The sequence below is a fragment of the Lagopus muta genome, chromosome 1 (assembly GCF_023343835.1).
Source record: "Lagopus muta isolate bLagMut1 chromosome 1, bLagMut1 primary, whole genome shotgun sequence".
NCBI lineage: Eukaryota > Metazoa > Chordata > Aves > Galliformes > Phasianidae > Lagopus > Lagopus muta.
The window spans coordinates 175019886-175040031 of NC_064433.1; the positions used below are offsets into that span (position 1 = coordinate 175019886).

Here is a 20146-nt window from a genome sequence, read left to right on the forward strand (position 1 = left end):
TTTTATATGTTTCATCAGTCTCATCAAGTCGGGGGAAAAAAAGGTAACATACATTATTAATTAGTGGTAACTGATCTCTTTTTGCCTAGAAGAAAAAAAAAATTGTAGAAAAGCAGGTGTACTGCTGTCAGGTTTTCAGTTCAAAGCAATAAAAGATCAGTTCCCTGGCACGACATCACATTATATTTTACTACACAAATTGCTATCAAATACGTTGAAATTCTAGGATTAGAACATGAGCTGAATTCCAGCTTTTCTTTTCCAAGAGCTTTTCAGTAGGATGTGTTCCAAGTGAGTTGATAGTACTGCAGCCTAGCTGTTGTTTAACCAGTGATTGGTTGGTGTAGAATCTTGTTTGCTGTAGTTGTCATCTTATGATCAGTTTCACATATGAATGTTTGAACCAGACAAGACCCAGTGAACTCCACTTGTCTTCCAAAGGGTGACCATTAGTAGCTGCCTTGGAAAAATGTGTAGGGAATGTGGGGCCTCATCTGCCAGCAGCTTTATCTGCACCTTGTTTTCATAATCCTTGATTATTTTCATAAATGTTTGGTGTTTTTTTTTTTTCAGATTGTGTTAAACTCTAATCTTGGTTACAGAGCACCCTTAATCACAGCCTGGACAGAGGATGTTACGTACTGTGCAGAGCTAGTAGTTTTGCTTTTAAATCTGTCTGATTAATTTCACTGGATGCCATCAAGCTCCTGTGTTTTAAGAAATGATGATAGTCATTCCCTGACTGCTTTCTTTCCCCCCACCACCTCATCAAATGAACCTCTGGTATATTGACTTTTTATTGCCTTTTTCAGATAAAGGGTCTTTGCTCAAAAGCACTTGCATGTATTTGGTCTTCCATATCTCCCTTTTTTTAAGCTCTTCTACTTCTTTTTATCAGCTTGAGAGATAAGAGAGACCCTTTAAGAATGTGGGTACAACGTGAATTTATGCAGTAGCACATTGGACTTTTTTTTGTCATTTATATTTTCCTGATTTATAAACTTATTTCCTCTTTGGACATAGCTGAGCAATTTCCTTAGGGGGAATTGCTGAATCCAGAAATAACATTGACTCCAAAGCTTTGCTTAAGAACTGATGTGCTGATCTGATGGCTTCTAAAAATGAGTCAAAAGACTGTTGGTAGAACTGATAAGTAGCTATAGTGCCCAAATCTGTCTGACATGCATGAAATAGGCCTCCATATGTACAAAATGCTTTAAGAGTCTGGCTCTCATAGATGACCTCTCCTCCCTTGGCCTTTCCCATTGGACTGCAGTAGCAGCACTTGAGGGGGGCTTGCAGAGTGAGGGGGCAGGACAAGATCCTGATGGCCAAACCCTATTCCTGCTTGTTCAGAAGGCAGCCATCTTACCTGGATTTATTCATGTCTCATGAAGGAAACTTCACTGTCTGTCTCTAAAGGAACAATTTAGTTTTCCTTATTTCCTGATGTGTTTTGTTCATCTGGGATGTGGTTAGTAAAATCTAAACACAGACATTTATTTTCATAGCAGTTAAATAACTTCCAATTATACATTAAACCATCCGAAAAACAAGAGACATCTTGCTGAACCCTGGAAGGGTAAAGTGCAGTACAGTACAGCCAGAGTTTGTATTACTCATGACACATTTGAAAGAGTCATAGACCATTTGTTCAAATATATTTTTTTGTCTTACTGTTCTTCTGTAAACACTACAGCAGCCCTGTAGAAAAACAGGGTATTGGGCAGAGTTGGAAATCTGAATGTCTTTACTAAAGTGAAGCCAGTGGAGTTTGTCACTGGATTTTCTCCAGTGCAAGGACACTGAAAGAAAGGTGAGCCAGTGAAATGGGAGACAGTAGAAGGAATTTTAAGCAGTATAGAAAAGAAGAAGGGAGGTCACGTTTGTTTTTTCTAATTACGATTTCAGGAGAGTAACAGGCTGCAAAATTACTTAATTATCTTATGTTTATTGTAAACTTCTATGCTTTTTCTGAAGACACCAGAAGTGCTTTTTTTTCATAAATCACGTTATATCAAAGCACTTTCATAATATTACAGAGTGCTATAAATTGATGTCACAACTAAAGAAAAACACTTTTATCTGCAAGCACTTAAGAACATTACCACTTTCAGAACCATGTAAGACGTTAGGAGCAGGCTTGTTCAACTCCTTTCAGCTTTCATGCTGACATGTACCATATTGAAGACATTGGTTGTTTGTACAATACTTGGTTTGATCTTTTTTCCTTTTTTGCTTTCAGTACTGTTGAATCAATCAAAGGAAGTTATTGCTCTGTTGGGCATTAGCATACATTTAGATGTTTCTGCATTAAGAACTGCTCACAGAAGAAAAGGCTTTTATGTCAAGAAGGAGAGTAAACAGTATGACTGCAGCTGCTTTGAGGTGTGCTGTTATTTCTGACCCACGTATATTTGAAAATGAGCCTGCTTGTACTTGCAATTATTCCAGTTCAGATTACATGGTTGTGAAAGGTTTCCCCCTCCCTCTTCTTTTTTTTCTTTCCTTTTAATTTTAATTCCTTTATTCTCTGTAGCAACCAGACAAATGCTACAGATGGAGAGAGAACACTCAGTGGCTCTTGAAATGGCTTGTTCTGTTCATTGATTAGCATGCACAACTGAGTTGATTTCTTTATCTGCTGCTACATGATGTGCTGGGAATAATAATGCAGTTACAGTTGTTACTGCTAAATATTCGGAATTGCTGTATGTCACGTAGATACAACTTCCCTTGGAAACTTTCTTATGGTGGACTTATTTGGAGAACTCAACTCTACAGAGGTTTGTCTGATCATCTGGACCTTATTCAAGCCTCGTTGAAGTCAATGGAAACGTTTCTATTGATTTCAGTAATCCTTAGATTCCCAATCCTTAGATTGGAAAATGGTTTTAAGTTGAGGGAGGGAAGATTTAGTTTGGATGTCAGGAGGAAGTTCTATACTATAAGAGTGGTGAGGTGCTGGAACAGGCTGCCCGGAGAGGCTGTGGATGCCCCATCCCTGGAGGCATTCAAGGCCAGGTTGGATGGGGCCCTGGGCAGCCTGGTCTGGTATTAAATGGGGAGGTTGGTGTCCCTGCATGTGGTAGGGGGGTCAGAGATTCATAACCCTTGAGGTCCCTTCCAACCCTGGCCGTTCTGTGATTCTGTGATCAAAATGGTTACTGTCAGCTTTTAAATGGAGTAAAAAGACCCTTAAAATGCATCTGTGGCTTACCTAATAGTAGACTTACTTGTTATGTTTTTGTAGATGCCATAAATATGCTGTTAAACATAGGAAGAGATAGACAGGAATCAAGATGTGGCTCAGATGTAAAAGGCTGGGAAGTCTTAATGTAGAAGTTAGCATTCTCCACAATGTTCATTGCACAGGGCAAGAGAAAAGAGGTTTTGTTTCTCAACTTCCATTCCATTTCTTTGGTCAAATCTCTTCTTTTTCACTTTGAGTTACAAATAGGTATGACATAGAGCTGGAACCATCCTAAATGCTAATATGTATGTCCAAGTTTCACAGCAACTATTATAGAAATGAGTTTCTTGAAATCTTGAAATTGGGAGAATTAGATCTAGTTCTCAGTTTTCACATCTCTAGTGAAGGTGAGGGGAATAAATAGGAATGCCTGTTACTGCAGGGTCCAGCTTTCCCTAAAAACAGAGTTATGATCAGACATTAGGTACTAGTGAGAAAAATGTTAAATTTTGCTTGATTTGGAAACAGCTGTGTGGAGAGTAACTAAAAAAAATATATAAGGTTTTGTGAACTGACCCATTTGGAAATGATCTTTCCCATGTGGAACTCTTACTTGCTGGATCAGAGCAATTTCTGTTAAGTCTACACTGTCTATCTGTCGAGCTTCCTCAAGAGATCTGTTTATTTCTTTTTATGGATTGGCCTTTATGGCAGATTTTTTTTCTGAAGAGTCTATGTCATAAAAATCAAGAAATTTTCTAACATCAATCCCAAAACAGCGTTAACTTCAAGTTGCCAAATCCAATGCATGTTACTGTCTGATGTATCCACTGTTAAATTTGTGCAGGTTTTTTTTTTTTTTTAATGTTAGATTTCTGTATTTTATATAAATAATTTTAACACCAAGTGGATTTATTCGGAGAGAAGACAGGTGATGTTGTGACAGTGAGAAGTCTGAAGTGCTGATGGAGAAGGAAAGGCAAGGCTGGAGGGTGAAGACTGGAGGGTGAAGACTGTTTATATGGAAAACTTGCTTCAGCAGCATAGGATAATGACAGGGGAATGTATGCATGCAGGCATGCAGGGGAAGAAGATGAGGTTCTGTGCTGAAGTATTTCTGCTGCAGTTCTTTGTTATATTGTGTTTCACTTGATAGCAAGGCAGCATTTCTACTGAACTTGTGAAAATTCAGGCCTCGTCTCCATGTGACAGATCCACATGGAAACTTTTTGGGGACAACAGCACTCCTTCAATAGGCAAGTCTCAGAATTGTCATTAAATTGAGACTAGAATCATAAAACAGGAGGCCTAGGCCAACTTCTTGTTCAGGACAGATCCTGTCAACCATGACTTTTTTTAGTTAAACCATGAGAAATTCTAATGGGTACAGATAGCACAACGTCTCTGGAACATCTGTTCCACTGCTCAGTATCTTCATGAAAATGAACATCCAATTTGCAGTTTTCAATCTGTGACTATTGCCCCTTGTTATGTTGTTTGACATAACGAGGGAGTTTTTGTTACGTCCTGGTTTCAACTGAGACAGCGTTCATAGCACGCTCATGTTTTCATTGTTGCTGAGTGATGGGAGAATGCCCAGGCCTGGCTGGACTTCTTGGAAGGGAGGGCCGTTGCCTTTATGGCATGACTGCAAAGCCTGGGGATGGGTGGTCTGAGTTAGGCACAGTTTATTCCATACATAATGCAGATGGCTATAAAGCTGTGGGGAGTTGCGTGGAGACTGCCACTGCTTTGAGGTGCTGGTGTCTGTCGATGGGCAGTGAGACGTGGTGTTGGTTAGTGGTGGGCAGTGAGACGTGGTGTTGGTTAGTGGTGGGCAGCTGGCTTGTTAGCTGGGCATTGATCAGTGAGTGGTGAGTAACTGCACTGTGGGTATATATTATCATTGCAGTTACCATTGCATTTTTTGTTTCTGTTTTCCTTTTCTGTCTCAGTAAATAATTTTTATTTCAATCCGTAAGTTCTGCTTTGTTTCCCGTTCTCTCCCTCAACCCACTGAGGGGTGGGAGGAGTGAGTGAATGGCTATGTGGTGCTGAGCTGCTGCTGGATTAAATCACAACTCCACTCTGAGTAAGTTGTACTCTACTGTAGTTAAGTACCTGTTGTCTGCTCCTTCACCAGACTGCACGCATCCAGGTGACACAGCCTCTTCTTATGGGCTGTGTGTTTTGGACCCCTGGCCATCTTAGCCATTCTCTTACTGGACTCTTTCCAGTTTCTCTGCATCCCTTTCCAACTGGAGGCCCAGACCTAAGCCAGTTACCCATGTTATCTCACAGATGTTGAGAGGGGTGATGGTAACTCCTCATGCATCGAATACACAACTGAGCTCATTCACAATAAAAGTACACTTTTGGCTCATTGAAACTGCTGCTTGCCATAGCCCCAAGATTCTTTACAGCGTGCCTGCTACTGAATCATTTTGCAGCCTGCACCAGCGTTTGGGGTTGTTTTGTTCCATGCGTGGAGTTTTGCTTTTCTCCTCCTTTGTGAAGTTTGTTGGCTCCAAATTTCTCAGGGTTCCTTTAAATCAAAAATCAAAGCCCTGCGATTCCTTGTCATGTAGTCCACGTATTTCAGTGTCACATGCAGACTTCTGGAGGGTATCGCTTTTGTCAGCATCTGGGCCACTGGTGATGCTGAGCAGAATAGATCCTCAGGCTGTTCTGACTGTTACCAGCTGGACACTGAATGTTTGACCTTGTTCTAGTGAATTATATTTTATGCAAAAATAAATAAATAAATAAATAAATTAGTTATGTCCTAAATACATTTAAGTGGTTGGATTTTCACTTGGGCTGTTTGCCTGTCCTGTTCCCACATGTTGGCTTGCGTGTGATATATTTGTGCTGGGGATGAGCAGTGTAAAATGAGAATAAAAAGCTCTATTTCTAAAAATTAGCAAGGAAACTACAGTACAGTTAGGGCCAAATGCACTTAGAGACTAAGCAGATTCTTTTCCATGTATTTTTTTTTAACATCTTTAAGGTTTAGTAATATACTTTTTTTGGCATTCAATTTGTTTTTAGAGTTTTTTAATCCAAAGTGTTAGCTTTGATTTTAAGTCATGATCAAGAGTGACTGTAAGACTATTTGTAGACTAATCTTGATGTTTTTCCATTATACTCATGGGAGAGCTGCTCATGTAATATCTTTCCACTTTCATGAACTGAGTGTTTTGACACTTTCATGTTAGAGTTGCTGAGTCCTGGAATTTGCAATAGTAACCCTTGACTATGCCTTCCACATCACTGCCAGCAAACTTGTAGCAGCGCTACTCTGATCCTATTAAAAGAATGTGAAATGCTGCAGCAAGGGTAGAGGATCTTACAGATGTATAGAAGGGGAAGTTGCTTTGCAAAACTTACTTTGAAGGAAAATGTAATACCCTGAAGATGTGCATGGGCAGCCCAGCAAGACAGCCATCTTTGCAATAAGTATACAAGCTGTACTGTGGAGACTGACTGAAATTCTGTACTGAGTTGTCTTCAAAATAATAAGCACATCTGATTTTTGGAGGCTTGTGATTGGTTCTGTACCTGTTTTTTCTTCAACTCTTTCTCTCTGCCTTCTATCCCGTGTTGTGGGCTAATGTAGTAGGAGCTTGTAGAAAGTGCTATGTATCTGCTGAATCCTTCAAACAGAGCTTCTCATGTTATCAGTTCTATGTTCAGTTTCTGCGACTTATCTCAAGAGATTTCCAGTTGCCAGGAGTGCAGAAATGGTCATATTTAAGGGGCTCACCTTTTACCTGTGGTGGTGAGATTTTTCCCAGTGCTTCCTATTTCATAGAATCATAGAATCACAAGGTTGGAAAGGACCTACAAGATCATCTAGTGCAACCATTCTCCTACTACCCTTGCTACCACAAGCACTAAACCATACCTCATAGCTCCTCATCCAGACACCCCTTGAACACTGCCAGGGACGGCGGCTCCACCACATCCCTGGGCAGCCATTCCAGTGCCTGACCACTGTCTGAGAGAAAAAGTTTCTCCTTATGTCTAATCTAAACCTCCTCTGGTACAACTTGTGTCAGTGAGGTCTCCCCTGAGCCTCCTCTTCTCCAGACTAAACCATTCCAACTCCCTCAGCCGCTCCTCATAAGACTTGTGCTCCAGACCCCTCACCAGTTTCGTTGCCCTTCTCTGGACATGCTCCAGGACCTCAACATCTTTCCTGTAGTGAGGGGCCCAAAACTGAACACAGTACTTGAGGTGCGGCCTCACCAGTGCTGAGTAGAGGGGGATGATCACCTCCCTGCTCCTGCTGGCCACACCATTTCTAATGCAGGCCAGGATGCCGTTGGCCTTCTTGGCCACCTGGGCACACTGTCGGCTCATGTTCAGCCGAGCATCAACCAACACCCCCAGGTCCTTTTCCTCTTCACAGTCATATTTAGAAAATGAGTTATTGTTTTGAATTTTTTTCAGATGAAATCTATGAATATAACTCTGACATTCAGTAGAAAGATTTACATGCACTTGAGTTTCCAAGTCTTATCTTGTAAAAAAAAATAAATAGTAAAACAGTGCTGTGCAAATTGAGAGAAGGCTAAATGCTGTGATGAAAGCCATCTTATAATTGTCAAATGAGCATGAGCTTTACCACAGCCTTTCTCTACATAGAAAGCACAATGAGCTAGCTGACTTGCTTTTCATGGCTGCAATGAAAACAGAAAGCATGTATGTAACCATACCAATATACTCTGGTGTATATAGAGAATATCCTGGATAATTCACAAAACACCTTTCTTATAGAGTCTATGAATATTTCAGCACTGGGCAAGTCGTCTTTTTCTTCTCACAGATGTTCTAACTTTAATCTTGCTTGAATCATGAAAAATATCCCTTCAAGTCCTAGCTATTTTCCCCTGTCTTCCCTATTTTCCACTGTATCTTTTAAAGGAGCTTTGTCATATGGTCTGTCTCGTGTACCAATTTCAGTAGCAGCCCAGGCTATGAGCATTTTAATTTAGCAATAATAAGGTAGCTCTGTCTGATACTTCACTTTCGGCACTGAGAAGTTGGACTTCCTCCAATGAAACATCACTGTGGCACTAATGATCTGAAGCAGTCCAATGCTTAAAATTGCTGTAGCAGGGATGCTTTACTTCTTCTGGTCCAATCTGGTATAAAAATGAATGGGCAGGAAATGTTCTGTTCCTGGTAACGGGCTGGTACTTTGTGCTGCCTCTCAGTTGTCCAGAAGTTCACCTGAGAAGAACAGAAGTTATTAGGAAAGGATTTGTTACAATGCCCACTGAAAGTTTGCAGAGCTGCTTTCGTAATTCCAGAAAAGCAGTTCCTTCAGGCAATATCATTCTGCCTGCTTGAAGAGATTAACTTATTAAATGCACCTATCCGCTCTCTCCTGTTCTTCTCTCCTTGTGATCTCTGTTCAGGTGCCTTGGTTTACTGTCCTTAAGTAAAAGATGTGGAGGGAGGAACAGTGTGACCTGGCATCTGTTACTTAGTGCTAACGGCAGCATTTTGTGGCTTTTTAATAAAGATGGAAAGGTTTGACATTGTGAAGATTTGGCTCCTGGTTCCATACTCCACTGGAGACTAAGTCAAGAAGCAAAATTGTTGGCCTCGTTTGGGTTTTTAATCAAAATACTTGTGCTTTTTTGACTGTCTGCACTCCTGGAGTACTCAGTCTGCACTGGTAGGACTGCTTCTGTGGTCAGAAACACGGATGAAACTAAAACTAAAAATCATATGTGCGAAAGAATATCAGCTTCAAGAGCTGAGACACATGCAGGAAATGAGAATGGCAGTTTCTTTGATGCATTTTTCTCAAAGCCCCTGAAGATTTCTTTTAATAATAGTGAGGTGGACAGCTTGAATCTTTAGAAAGAAGTGTAATTCTGCAAGCATAATGCAGAAGTCAGTGCAACTGCTAAAAAACAACGCAGTGAGTTTGCTAGGTTTTTATGCTTGTGTTAAAGCATTTAGACTGTGCCCACGCTGTGAAATGGGAGTGCGAAGGAGTCAGCATGGGCAGTGGGCTGTGGCAGCTTGTCCTGCACAAGCGATGCACTCACACTCTGCTTGTGATGTGGGGCATCAGCTTCATGTCATCTTCTGCAGAAAAGTCCTGAGACTCTTTGAAAGGAGCTTCAAACTCATGTGCAGGGCCGCAGTATGTGCTCCATTTACCGTGCAGTCTCTTTTGTTTTGCTGTTTTGCTTTGCAGCTGCTATGCATTGCTGTTTGGGTCACAAACTGCAAAGCATTTCTTGAAGCTTAAACCTGAACACTGAAACACTCCCTGAGATGTGAATATATTGAAAACGTAGAAGGATGCTCAGTTTTTTGGCAAAGCAGATAGGACTGCAGGGAACTTTTCACAGTATAGATGGAGGGAACCATGGCCTGCTGGGAGCTGGGGGTGATGGTTTCAGAGCCACTGGAGGAGCAAACGACAGTATGGTGGGACAAATCCCATACGGCTGTGTCTAGCCCCCAGCATAAGGATTTATCTGCACTGGACAGCTTGTCTGTGCCAGCACAGGTATGCACTGAAACTGTGTTAGAGAGGTGTGTGTACCCAATTAATGCCCATCTGACAGAGACACTATTATTAATTTTTTTCTGGTGTAAATTTGGTCATATTAATTTATATAGATTATGACTGAATACAACAAGATCACCTTTCTACTCTAGATAACATTGCAATGCTTTGAGTTAACCTGACTGTCCTCTAGAATATTAAGTTTATTTCCCCCTCCTTCCTTCCTTACTTCTTTCCTTATCTGTGTTGCTTGGAGTGAGTCTGAGGTGTAGAGGCTGTTGTTAAATATGCTTTCTTGCAGCTTGCGTTCTAGCAGAAAACAGAAAAGTTCAGTTGAACAGGACCTACGGATATCATGGATTCAACTGCCCAGCGACTGCAGAGCTAACCAGAAGTTAAAGTGCTTTGCTGAGGGCCTTGTCCAAATGTCCCCTGAGCACTGACAGGCCTGGGAGCATCAGCCACCCTTCTGGGAGCCCCTTTGTGTTTGACCACCCTCATGCATAGTGAGCATGCTTTGAATGTTTTTTCTAAGTTAATATTTAACCCACCTTTGAACAGAGTGCAGATTTAGTAGTTCACCAAGACTGAGAAGTAAAAGGGAGTTCATCCCAGTCAGACTTTAAGTGCCAATATTTTTTCTACCTACAAGTGGCCTGTTTGCTTTTGTTTTTGATAATCTCATTGTGAATACCCTCATGCTCAACTTCCTCAACTGTTAAGAGCTTTAAACCCAGAAATTCTTTCCTCCCCCCCCCCCCCAAATGTCTAGGGTTTAGGGACTCAACCCTTTTTATCTTCTTAGAGACCAGGCTCTAGGGAAGGGTGGGAAACACCTTGGCCTCGAACCCTGTCATGAAAAGAATGTGGAGGGGGCTCACCTGTCTTCACTGGTACAACAGCATTCTGACTGCTGGGCTGTGCCGATAGTTCTCAAATGGAAAATGTCCCTTTTTCACAGATAGGCGGCACTTTCGTGGTGGTTTATGACCCCTCAGCATGACATATTGATAGTTGCAGGGTAAGATAACTTCCCTGGGACTGCCTATTTCAAGAGCCTGCCGTTCAGATTGCCTGTGCCTTTGGGAAGTAATTCCCAGTTGCAAGTCAATCTCTTATATGTGTTTTCATTTTAAATTCCAGGAGTTATTTCTTCAGAGGGGGGAGGAAAATGAGTCATACAGAGTTACTAGTGCTCCAAATGAAGAAATACACCTGTCAGTGCTTGGAACACTGAAATAGCTAACTGTCTCCAGTCTGTTAGCTATGTCTCCGTCTTTCTCCCCTGCAAGTGCTTCTTGGGTGTGAGGTTGGTCCTGCAGTGGTAGCACTGCCTGGAGCTGCTGCACTTGGCATCTTGGAGCTGCAAAGCTGCCCGCGCTGTGCTCAGTGCTGCCAGGGGCTCTCGTGGTGCCAGGGGCAGCGCTCAGAGGGGAACTTGTGATTCCATGTTGGCCTCTGTCCATGGCTGAAGGGCCAATTAGTGGCCACGGGTGGCCCTTGTCACCTAATTTCACCAAGTGTTACAAAATTCAGTAAGCAGCTGTGCTGTGAGACGTGTGTGCTCTCTCTTTGTGCATGTGCTGAAGATTATGAAGGCAGAACTTGATGTGCTTCGGATTGACAGGTTTTGCTCTGTCATTAGGAAAAGAGAGGTTTCTCTGCTGCATGTGAACTGCTCAGCCTGATTAGCATGGAAATGAAAGTGCCTTAATCAGCTTGGGGTGAGAAAAGCTCAAAATTAATTTGATACATTAGTTTCACTTTAAAAATGCATTATAACTGTTGCCACTAGCGACCATTATAGTTAAAAATGCAAAGCAGTCTCCCATTCAACTCCATGTTTGTGCTAACTCATCACTTTCCAAATGATTCATTTCCCAAAGTAGGTTTTTTTCTTGTTTTATCTTCACCCTGTATGTAAAGCAGGCTGGGAGAATGGCAATCCAGAGAAAGAGGCAGAGGGATATCAAAGGGGACAAAGATGCTGACTTGAAACTTAACCCTGCATTCGCTCTGGCACTGTGCATCGTGTCATGCTGCTAAATAAGTGAATCCAGCTTATGGAGATTATTTCGTAGTCCTTGCCCTGTGGAGATCACTTCTGTGACAACTGAGTGATGAATGGATTGTGGGGATAATGGAATGCAGGTGGGGAATTCTCTAATGATAGTAAAAAGAAAGAAACAAACAAACAAAAAAAACCCCGCCATGCATGCATTTAAAAAGAATATCCTTAATTTTGTGATGAAAAGATAATAAATGAATTAGTGGGGTTCCTGCACCTCAGTCACACACAGAAGACTGTAACTCAGTGGCTTTGTAACTACAAAGATAACCTTGTATTTCAGATAGATAGATAGATAGGATGAGAGATAATGGCCTCAAGTTGTGCTGGGGGAAGTTCAGGTTAGATATTAGGAAAAATTTCATCTCAGAGAGTGGTGAGGCAGTGGCACAGGCTGCCCAGGGAGGTGGTGGAGTTGCTGTCTCTGGTGGTGTTCAAGAACCGTGTGGGTTGTAGCACTGAGGAGTGGGGTCAGTGGGCATGATGAGCTGACGGTTGGACTGGATGATGTAAAAGGTCTTTTCCAACCTTTATGATTCTGATTCTATGTTATTGAGCAGAAATTTCTATTAGACCTAAAGTAAAGCAGAAAGAACTACCTATTATTTTGAGAAGAACAGCAAAGTATTCTATGAGGATGTACATGGGTGGGGGGGAGAAGGGGTTGATACAGAGTCTCTCTCAGCATTGGAAATCCTGTCCTAGATAACCTGAGATTCTGAGTTAATACATGTTCAAAAAGTAGGCATGTGATCAGCGTATCAGGTTAAAAAACTGAAGTAAGACTTCTTTGTGATTACAATAAGATGCAAACAAACTCGTGGTGAGGAAAACAGGATGTAAACCTTTTTCTTTGTTTTTTAATGTTTGAAAATAATCTTCAAGTCAGTCTGATTGAGTTGTGCCAGTGAGGCAGTTTGGAGGATGACCTGCTCAGTAGCAATGGCTACAGTGTGCAGAAGTGTGCTCGCAGCTGGCAAGTGTGATGAAGCTGTGGTTGTTTCTACTGAAGCTGGTAGAGCTTTGATAAGACTTTAAGTTGTCTGTGCTCAGAAGGGATGGGATCATGAGAATACTGTGGCAAGAGCGGGGGTGCAGTCAAGAAATGGGAATTGTAAGAGAAGGGAAGGAGGACACTGTAGATCAGTTTATTCAGCAGCAGTGGAGAGGGAGGGAGGAGGTGTTTCAACCCCCATAAAAGCTTGTGCACCTGGGCAGTATTTAACACTGCTGTAAGATCAGATGGCCTTCATTTTGTCTGATGCAGGCATCTCTGTGTGAGCTTTTCTCTTTCAGACCCTTCACAGTGCTGTAGGGAGGAAGGGGAATTTTTAAGAGAAGGGGAACTCTACCATTGCATATCTAAAACAGGACAGGTGGATTGCACTCCAGAAGTGCCAGTGTCTCTCCATTGACTATAAAAGTCCTGTGCAGTGATTAGCAGATAGAGATGTCTCCTTTGGAAACACTAACAGCTTCAGAGACAGCACTAAGTGAGCTGACGGATAGTTCATAAAAAAGCACCAAAGGAATCTATCTGACTAGAGACATAAGTGCTGTTCCAGAGCCAGTCCCTGTGAAATCTAGTTGTCAGCAGGCAGAGCACATTTGGATCACTCCGTAAATGAAAAGCACTCAGTGTAATGCTTTTTAGTCAACGTGTGTGAGTGCTTTTGTTCATTACCCTTCTGCACATGTTTCTCTATCGCTATAGGTTAGAGCAAGTTGCCTCACAGCATCACAGACGTAATTCAAAACCATCCCTTCTTTGGATGACACGTGGTTGAAATCTGCACACTGGCGTGTGTCAGAAGAAATGGATATCTAATTAAAAGCTGCTAAACATGATGTCATGGCAACATTCCTTACTTGCAGTGGTGCATTAATTTACCACGCTTCTCTTTCAGAGGATCAGTGCATATGCTTAAATGTCAATATTATTGATAGCTCTCAGCTTTTTCTGGACTGTCTCCCTTCTCTGCCTATACTGAAGATGAGGTCACTGAGCATTTTGAGGTAATAGTGCATTTTATGATAGAACAGGGTAAAATCATGTTCAGTGTCATGAAGGTAGGCTCTTGAGAGCCTCTTGTGTTGCCTTAATGAAGCATTTCAAGGAAGCAGAATATCAAATTAATGTTTCATGTTGAAGACATTGATGTCTGTGTTAAATCCTGTTACAGCATGGAAGCAGGAGGACGTAGTACTTGAAACAGCTTCCTTCTGTCTTCCTTATTCTTTCACAAATTAAGTTTAAGCGATGGTAAGAATATTTTAAAAGAATATATTTCATTGAATTAGGGGTGGGAGACATATGCAGTTTGCAACAGAACTGCTCCAGTCTCCTTGGTCTAAAAAAACCCAATGCATAAAGGGAGAATAGAGCGTAGATAACCAGCATCAAGCTGTGCCTTGCTTGGGTGTGGAGGGGTTTGTGGGGCTGCTGGCCCTGCAAGCACAGGAGGGAGATGACCTTGTAATGCAGTTTTATTATAAGGTGATCTCTTATAAATTACCTGATCTTGTTCTATACTGATCATGTCTTTCTTATATACTGTTGACTTCAGCAGGACCTCATCTTCAATTGGTCCTTCAGACTTGAATACGATAAACAAAAGCCCATTGGTACTAAAATATTGCACTTATATTTCCCATCTGTGGTTTCTCTGTACACTTTGAGGCATCTGCATTAAGGGCTTTTGTAAAAAGCACTTCTCACAGTTGCCATCAATTGCTCTTACATACCTATAACTATCCAGAAAGTGCAGATGTGCAGAGACTGAGGTAAGAAGCTCTTTCTCACTTCCCATCAGCAGCAGTATCATGTGGAGCATGGAGCTGACCTGTGTGACAGAGGGCTGGTTGTGCTGTGTCCTGCCCATTGCATTTGTAGCTGTATGGACTTTGGGAGTAAGAGAAATACATCCCTTGACAGATTGCAAAAAGTGGAGTAATGGAATTGACTGATTTAAAGCAGGTGCAGTGCATTAAAAAATTTAGTTAAAACTCTCCTGTATTACTTTGCTTGTTAAAATAGATATTTAGTCTTTTCTTTTTACTTGCCAGTTTTTAGAAATATTGTTCCTAAACAAAATATTTTATGTTTATTTTTGAAAATATTATTACTTTACTTTTTTTGATTTATCTTTCATTGACAGGAATTGATGAGCTTCTTTGATTGTCCCTGAAGTACTCCTGGTTTAAAAAAAAATACAGATCTTGAAAATTCCTAACCCTTGCTAGAATTCTCTTTTTAAAGAACTAAAGCAAAGCTGAGCAAACCTTCTGGCAAAATGCTGAGTAGATCTTTTTTTTTCTGAATAGGCTAGAAAATATATTGGGTAAGATGTTTGCTCACAGAGGCAGGGAGGCAGTGGCACAGTGTTGGTTTTAAAGCTGCTGAGAGCTCCTCTGCAGAAGTCAGGAAAGCCACCTCCAGTGTGCTCTGTGGGCTCCAGTGTTATCACTGCTCTCTGTGGTACAGGAGCGCTTAACCTGAAAACTTGAATTTCACATTCTTGCACAGTTCCCTTATGGATTTAAGTGACACGAGGTTAACTAGTTCCATATCCTTCTGAGGGCCCCAGGCTCTGGGCTGTGCTTCTCCCCCAGCTCCTTCCCAAGGCACAATGCTTTGTGTCCTCATTGCTTTCACCCGTCCCACAGCGGGGGAAGTAACGTGACATCAAGGTGTCTGTCATCTCACTCCGGATGCAAACTGCTTTCTGTAGTAATCTGTTAAAGATATGACCAAGCAGGTTTGAGACTGAGGAGAACCTTCCATTTTCCATACCAGCTGTTACCTTTTCAAGAGCACGCTCACAAGTGTGCTTTCCTGCTCCTGTAAGCGTGGTATCTGAACTCTGACTTCTTTTCCCAGGAATATGCTTAAAAGAGAGAACTGGTCTAGGCTAAGTTGATTATCTTCGTTTTGAAAGTAGAGACAATAAAAATAATTTATGCATGAATACTCGCAGTGAATGCCTTTGAGTTTCACTTCAAATACACTGTGAGACATTGCTGGATGGCTGGGTAATGCATGAGTAAACAGAAGATTGTGATGCAGCTGATGTTTTGCTCACATCTTAATTCTTATTTGGGTATATATCAAGGCAAGGCTTACATCCCGATATTGCTGCCGTAAGCTCTGCAGTGAAAGACAGGGATGTTCCACCAAAAGGATAATTACCAAGAGTTGCATGTTGCTGCAAATTTTTTCTCCAAAGTAGTTGGCTCTTTCCTTGCGCTTTTTACTTTGAACTTACTCATTTGTCCAAGAATCTTTGTGAACTTGGCTTTTCCTCCTCCTCTTCCATGATACCACCTGAGGGAAGCTTCAGGTTAATCGTGTCCTGCGCTATAATCTTCCTCTTATTCATGTAGGCTGCCTATCAAATGTGGGAAATGAACTGCAGCTCTGATCATCTGGCTAAAGGGGATTAATGTCACCCAGGGCAGCACTGGTACCAAACAGATTACCAGGAGCAGAAGGGGCCTGGGAGCAGAAAGTGAGTTGGGAGGGGTGTAAACCCCCGAGGAAATGAGCAGCCATCTCGGTTCATAACTTTTGTAGTTATACTTTGTGCAGCAAAGCACGTTCCCACGAGGGTGACGGTGTGCTTGATATAGAGGGGAGAGAACCAAGGAGATTCTTGTTAGCACGAGTTCAATCAAAATAAATGACTGCAATCAGGTAACTCCTTGTGCTAAAGTCTTATTTTAGATTTCATCTTAAACAGAATGCAGAAAGACTTTTGGTGTTTAAAGCGTGTTTCTAGTTTTTACTGTGGCTCATTTAGTTGCCTTTTTTACTTGGTATATTGAAGTTGTTAGTCTTTAACTGGGTGTTACCTAACTGTGATTGTAGAGCTTCATTTGATGTAGAGGGTAAAAAGCATGCTCTGTATGCATTAGGTAACAGTTCACAAATTTATTTATATGTGGGCATTCGGTTTGTTTGACAATTAATGAGTATTTCTGTCACCTTACAACTGAAAACTAAATGAATGCAAACTGGCCTTGTTCTTGTCTGGAGAAGAGAAGGCTCAGGGGAGATGCAGCTATAGCTTAATATATATATATATATAGAGAGAGAGACCTTATTGCTCTCTACAACTGCCTGAAAAGAGGCTGTGGTGAGATGGGGGTTGGCCTCTCGTCCTGGGTAACAGTGATAGGATGAGAGGGAATGGGCTCAGGTTGCACCAGGGGAGGTTCAGGTTGGATATTAGGAAAAATCCCAGAAAGAGTGGTGAGGCATTGGAATGGGCTGCCCAGGAAGGTGGTGGAGTCACAGTCCTTGGAGGAGTTTAAGGAAAGGGGAGATGTTGCACGTAGGGACATGGTTTGGTGGCAGTCGTGGTGGTAGGTGGCCAGTTGGACTTGGTGATCTAGAGGTCCTTTCCAACCTTAATGATTCTGTGATTCTGTGAAAGCTGTGCAAGTTGCTCTCAAGGGATCTGGACTCTGAAAAAAATGCTGTATGAAAAGCCTCCATTTTCCCAATTCCCCAGGCTCTCCATTCTCTCCCATTTTCACAGTAAAGCTTTCAGGTATCAGTTACATTCATTTTGTTCAATGCTATGTGGGGTGACTTGAGATGTGGAAAGTTATGTCTAAGGCATTATTTGAGGGAATAAAAAATAATTTGGAATTTTAACTGAAACTGATGGGGAAAGGGATTAAAGTTGTTTGTACAGATGGGCTCAGAATGGAAATATTTAATCTACATGTAGGTATTTCCAGAATACCTCATATGATTTGGTAACCTGATCCACCTTTTTCATAGAAAAAAACGCATTTCGGATGTCTCATCTAATTTAGTGACCTAGTCCTGCTTATTTTTCCACTTCCCTGGTTTAGGCACCATTGAATTCCATGAATTTTTATCGAACTGAAACTGATATAAAAATGAGAGAAGGGTCACATTAATGTGACTGCTGAAAATCCCCATGAGAGTAATACCTGGTAGTAGTCAGGTGTTTGATGGTTTGTTTTTGTATTCAGTTGGTTTTTGAATTGGAATTAACATCATCACTGAAGCCTGTATAGCACCAGCAAGGAGGACATATGGAAAATCTATGGGAAATCAGAGAGAAAGCTTTTTTTTTTTTTTTTTTATACAAAGTGAGCAGTCAGAGCAAAAAAGTGGGTTTGCAAGAGGGAAAATAAGCTGAAAAAAGGAATAAGGTAAGCCTACAGCATCTTTTCTCAGTGACTGAAAACACTTCAGATGGATTTATTTATGGTCTTCCTTCTTTTGAATGGAGGTGCTCTACTGATCTGTAAGCTGTGGGTGCCGGAAAGGAAAATCCCTTCTCCAGTGTTCCCACTATGATGCCATTGATTTACACCAAAGTGCCTCTGATGGCACTGGGGAATGGAAGAAAAGCTTGAAAATTTCATGTCTGCTAGGTCTTATTTTAATCATTACTTTCTCATATTTTATGCAAATGCAAAATTATTTTTAAAGCTGCTTTCTCTTTCTAAATGGTTTGGCACAGGTTCTGAAGCTTAGTTGTTAAATAAGGAAACTTTCCAGCAACTACCCTTTGATTATTTCTAAATGTAGGTGACAGCTGTCCTTTTGGAAAAGGCACGTAACTCAGCATGTGAGAAACTGACACATTTTTGTTTCCTTTTCAGAGTATCTCCTCTACAGAAGTCTGAAATAGTAGACATGGTAAAGAAACACGTGCATGCCATAACACTTGCCATTGGGGATGGTGCCAACGACGTGGGAATGATCCAGACCGCTCATGTTGGAGTAGGGATCAGTGGCAACGAGGGCATGCAGGCAACCAATTGCTCGGATTATGCCATTGCACAGGTCAGAGGCAAAAAAAGTCCAATTGCCAAGTCCTATGTCAGAGACCCCACTATGTTGCCATGTAGTGCTCGATGTCTTCTCTTAGCCTTAGAGCTAAGAGAATCTCAGATCATTTCGTTTTTCAAGGCAGTATCTAAAACAGATACCTGTGATACGGTTTTGGAATCCATTGTTTTGATTTCTGTGCTCTTCATAGCAAAGCTCTGTCTTCCCTGGAAGCTTCAGTTTCCTTCTGCTGGCCGTGTAATGGCTTGGCTCTTCAATAATCAGAGAAAGGCACTTTGTGATGCTTAAGCTGACATGCTTTAAGTGCAACTTATCTCTCGTGAAAGTCCTTCTCACTTACTATGAACAGGCATTACAAACAGGTGTGTAAGAGTGTGACTGTTTGGAAATTCTTATTTTGAGGTCATGTTCTCCTTTTATATTCCTTCCACCCCCTGACATATCCAAGAATTGCTCATAGTCCTGAAGAGTTGGGCAGTGTTTTCATTTTTGGTATGTTATTTTGAACACGATTTGGGTGAGTGCTCCCAAACAGTCCTATGAAATTCAACCCTGATTACTTAAGCTAAAGAGGAAAGTAGAAGAACTTTTTTTGTTTAGTTGAAGGAACTGAGCAGTAGGATTATATAAAGCTAAGTAAGGAAGGAGGTACTCCAGTAGACAGACATTTTCTGAATACTGTTTACAGTTCAGGTTCCTTGTGGTGTTTTTGAGACTGATCACAGGGCAAGAATGAATGAGAGCTGGCAAGAAGCAGAGACGATCCACTGACACTTAAGAAATCTCTGTGCATCAGCTGCTGTTCCCATCTGCTGGAGTACAGCAGATTTGTTCTACCAAATGACATGAAATGTTACTTTTTTCTGGTAGTTTCAGTAGAAGGTGAGGTTTTAAAAAGGTATAATAATAATGATATTATTTAGACAGATAACTGTTTAATGTGCCAACTGTGCTGTGAAGCCAAGTGGCATCCTTGTATTGCTGCTGTATAGCCTTTCGTGGTCAGATGAAGCACCATGCATTCCAGCTTTGAATGACTAAGGCCTTCTAAATTTATTAAGAAAATTTCAAGCTATTTCACCAATGGCTTTTTCCATAATAAACAGTGTATAAAATTATAGAAACTGCCATAGGAATAGTCTTTGGTATCTTGCAATGATTCTTCTTCTAGCTTCTGTAGGTTATACACTGCTTCTGCTACATAACTTATTTGAATGCTCATTACCTACATTTCCTCAGAACACTGATTGCTTCTATTTTAATAAGTAAGCATAAGCAGTGAGAGTTTTGTCCATGAAGGGGCAAATAGCAAGTCCTACACAAAGCTTGATTTCTTTTGCGTTGGTGGCAGCAACATTAAATCTTAAATCTTCACGTTCACATGTTGCTTCTAAATTATCAAAAAGAAAACCAATGTCTTTAGACTTAATGTTAAAATTAGGGAAATTGGTTGTTTTTGGTTTAAATTACAGTCAGGGAGTTAATGACAATAGCAATGAATCTTCTTAGTTC

General features: G+C 41.2%; 1 protein-coding gene across 8 annotated transcripts in view; it reads left to right on the forward strand.

Moving 5' to 3' along the window:
• Nucleotides 1-20146, forward strand: part of ATP8A2 (ATPase phospholipid transporting 8A2) — a 322239-nt gene that overhangs the window by 154807 nt on the left and 147286 nt on the right. For all 8 annotated transcript variants that reach the window (XM_048933647.1, XM_048933645.1, XM_048933650.1 and 5 more), the window contains one exon: nucleotides 18445-18628. In XM_048933647.1, the coding sequence (XP_048789604.1) occupies nucleotides 18445-18628 (184 nt within the window). The remainder of the gene's footprint in view (nucleotides 1-18444; nucleotides 18629-20146) is intronic.